This window comes from Chrysochloris asiatica, unplaced genomic scaffold (assembly GCF_000296735.1).
Source record: "Chrysochloris asiatica unplaced genomic scaffold, ChrAsi1.0 scaffold00005, whole genome shotgun sequence".
Lineage (NCBI taxonomy): Eukaryota > Metazoa > Chordata > Mammalia > Afrosoricida > Chrysochloridae > Chrysochloris > Chrysochloris asiatica.
Window position 1 is genome coordinate 350,500 of NW_006408523.1, and position 3,145 is coordinate 353,644.

The 3,145-nt window shown below is 46.9% G+C and overlaps 1 protein-coding gene across 1 annotated transcript in view; it reads right to left on the reverse strand.

Annotated features, from left to right (window-relative positions):
* The window catches only part of LOC102816916 (relaxin receptor 2-like), a 109,250-nt gene that overhangs the window by 15,981 nt on the left and 90,124 nt on the right, over positions 1-3,145 (reverse strand). The window contains 2 exon segments of the mRNA XM_006832035.1: positions 450-860; positions 2,771-3,000. Coding sequence (XP_006832098.1) covers positions 450-860; positions 2,771-3,000 — 641 coding nt within the window.

The following is a 3,145-nucleotide window of genomic DNA, read 5'->3' on the forward strand; positions in this document are numbered from 1 at the left end:
AGAGTATATATGAGTATATAGTGACACAATAGATGACAGCCTAGGAAACCCTGTGGGGCAGTTCTACTCTGTCACATGGGAGCACTGTGAGTGGATGATCTATTAGAGTATATACGAGTATTTAGTGACACAATAGATGACAGCCTAGGGACCCCTGTGGGCAGTTCTACTCTGTCACATGATGTCGCCATGTGCTGGAATCGACTTGATGGCACATAGCAATAACAACCATGAAAAAGTCCTTTGGTGTATCACCAGCTAAATAAGCATTTTGTACATCACTCTAGCCCTAATTATTTTTTGGAGAAGATGGTGTCTCAGCGGCAAAACAGTATTATCAATAACTCAATCATATTCGCTTTCTTTGTGAAATGGACACATTCGCCGAAATTTATGGCGTTTCTACGAAAACGCCGAATGTGTTCATCCGGTAAATGAAGATTATTTACCTAGGTAAATTCCAAGGGAGTAGCTTTTGCTTCCAGTATCTTCTGCTTGCTCATAATGAAGTGGGAAGCAGACTCCATTTCCCCCATAAAAGTTTCTGAAAGAATCCTCATTCCACAGTGGGATTACAGCGATGACAAGTCCCGTGAGCCAGATGCCAGTGAGAATGGCGGCCATCAGTCCTGTGCCCGGACGAATGTTGCTGAAGGGGAAAACGATGGCCAGGAACTTCTCCAGAGCCAAGAAGGTGAGCAGTAGGACCGAGACTTCAGAGGAGAGCAGGGCCAGACAGCCCAGGAGGTGGCACTGCAGGCTGTCCGTCCACAGCAAGGCAGACTTCTGGTACTGCCCCCCATACTGGAGCTCGACAAAGCCCAGCAGGAACAGGTAGATGCCCATCAGACAGTCTGCACCTGGTGAAGAATGGGTGCAGTGGGAGTCCTGGTGTCATGGATAGGACTGTGCCTACCCCAAAACCCTACCCCTATCCAAACCAAGGAGTCCTGGTGTGGTGCTGCGGGTTAATGCACTGGACTGCAAGGTTGGTTTGAACTGCAAGGTTGAGGTCCAAGCTCACCAGCTGCTCCTTGGAAACCCTATACAGGGTCACTATGAATCGGAACCGACTCAATGGCATTAACCAACAGCACCCAAACCAAAGGAGTCCTAGTGGTGCCCTGGATTAGGCATCGGGCTGCTACCTGCCAAGTCGGCAGTTTGAACCCACCAGGTGCCCTGTAGGAGAAAGATGAGGCTGTCTGCTCTGATAAAGATGTACAGTGTGGGAAACCCTACGCAGGTTCACTTTTTGAGTCAGAACTGATTGATGGCCATGGGTATCCAAACCCAACCCACTGCTGTCTAGTAGATTCCACGTCACAGAGACCCCGTAGAACAGAGGACAACTGCCTCATAGGGTTTCAAGGCTGTAAATCTTTCCAGAAGCATACAGCCGCCAGTGTTCGGGTCAGCGGCTGAGTTCCTTTAACTACTGGGTCATGAGGCCTCTTTCTCACCCTGATACCTGCGGTCGCTTACGTTGATGAGGCGATGTTAATGCTTGCTGTTGCTGTGAAGTGACATCAGAATCAGACTATTCCAATTCATAGCCACCCTGTATACGGTTTCCAAGGCTCTAAATCTTCTCAGAAGCAAAAAGCCTCGTCTTTCTCTCACAGAGCAGCTGGGGGACTTGAACCGTGGACCTGCGGTTTGCAGTCTAGTGCTTCTCGCATGCCTAGTGTTAGTGTAGGGTATGTCTAAGTCCATTTCTTCTGCGATATAAACCAAACTGAGCAGATTAGGTACAGAGCAGTGTGCAGAGACATGAAGAGAGATGCCACGCCACATCTCCCAGGAGCAGAAGTTCAGAGACAGAGAGAGAAAGCCTCTAGAGCCGGCACCCTGTGAACCTCAAGGTCAACAGTTTGAAACTACCAACTGTTCCGCGGGAGAAAGGCGAGGCTTTCTGCTCCTGTAAAGATTTACAGCCTTGGAAACTCATGCAGGGTCGCTATGAGTCGGAACCCATTTCATGGCACACCACCACCAGCAGCAGCCTGTGAGAGAACATATTTCTGTTTGTTAACGCCACTCCCTTGTGGGGCTTCTGCTGTAGCAGCACTTGAGAACTTAGCACCACCACTGAGGGTTCAGCATCTGACTTTTCGGACTAGATCTTAGTCCTTCATCCTGTTTTCAGTGACGGGGAAGTCACAGGACTTCAAAATCGGTGCTCTTTCTAAAGCACCACGATGTGGTTTGGGTTTGTACTTTTTTTTTTTTTTTTTTTTTACAAAAATAGGGTGCAGTGATTTCTGTGTGTGTATTGGGAGATTCAAGTTCACACAGAGGTGCCTTGGAAGAAAGGCCTGGAGACCTACGTCATTGAAAGCCCGGTGGCGCACAGTTCTGCTCTGATATGTGTGCGGGGGAGAGGAGTGCCATGAGTCAGAATTGACTTGACAGCAACTGGTTTGGGGTTTTAAACAGTAAGCATGCATTACTTGCTTGGTTAATGAAAGGACACATTTTGCGGGCCTGAGGAGGCTGGATTTTATTACAATGGAACAAAAGCTTAGTTTTATCATCTCTCCAGTTGTCTGCTCCCGTCATCCCGTTTCTAAGAAGAGTTTCTAAGAACAGTTGTAAGTTCATGCAATCTAAAACAGAGCCACCACCAAGAGCAGCAGACTTATATTTAGGGAAAAAATATCTGGCATAATATAATCTCTATGAAATGCCACTGAAGAAGGCCCATATGTGGGTAGCATATAGCAGATAGGGGGTATTGTAAATCTACTTTGATAGTAAACATACTCACAGTAAAGGGCTTTAATGGACATAGCGTGAGTCCTCTTTTCAGCCTTCACGAAAGATCTCATACCAATGACCAGCAGATTTCCAAAGCAGGTCATGCAGGCTATAATCCAGACAAATATTCTGAGGACATTGTTAGCCAGGAGGTCCTCAAACGAAGAGATGTCATCAGTCAAGGGCGTACATATTCGAACATGGGGAGCATAGGAGCAATATCGGAAGTTCTTGAAATAACTAAAGTCAAATTGGGGAAGAAAAGTGTCATTACATAGGAATGACCCACGGAGGATAGTGGTAATCATACCAGGGCCACAACTCCATGATGGGTATACAACATCACAACTCTACACTGGTCTACATAGGGTTTATGACTTCACAA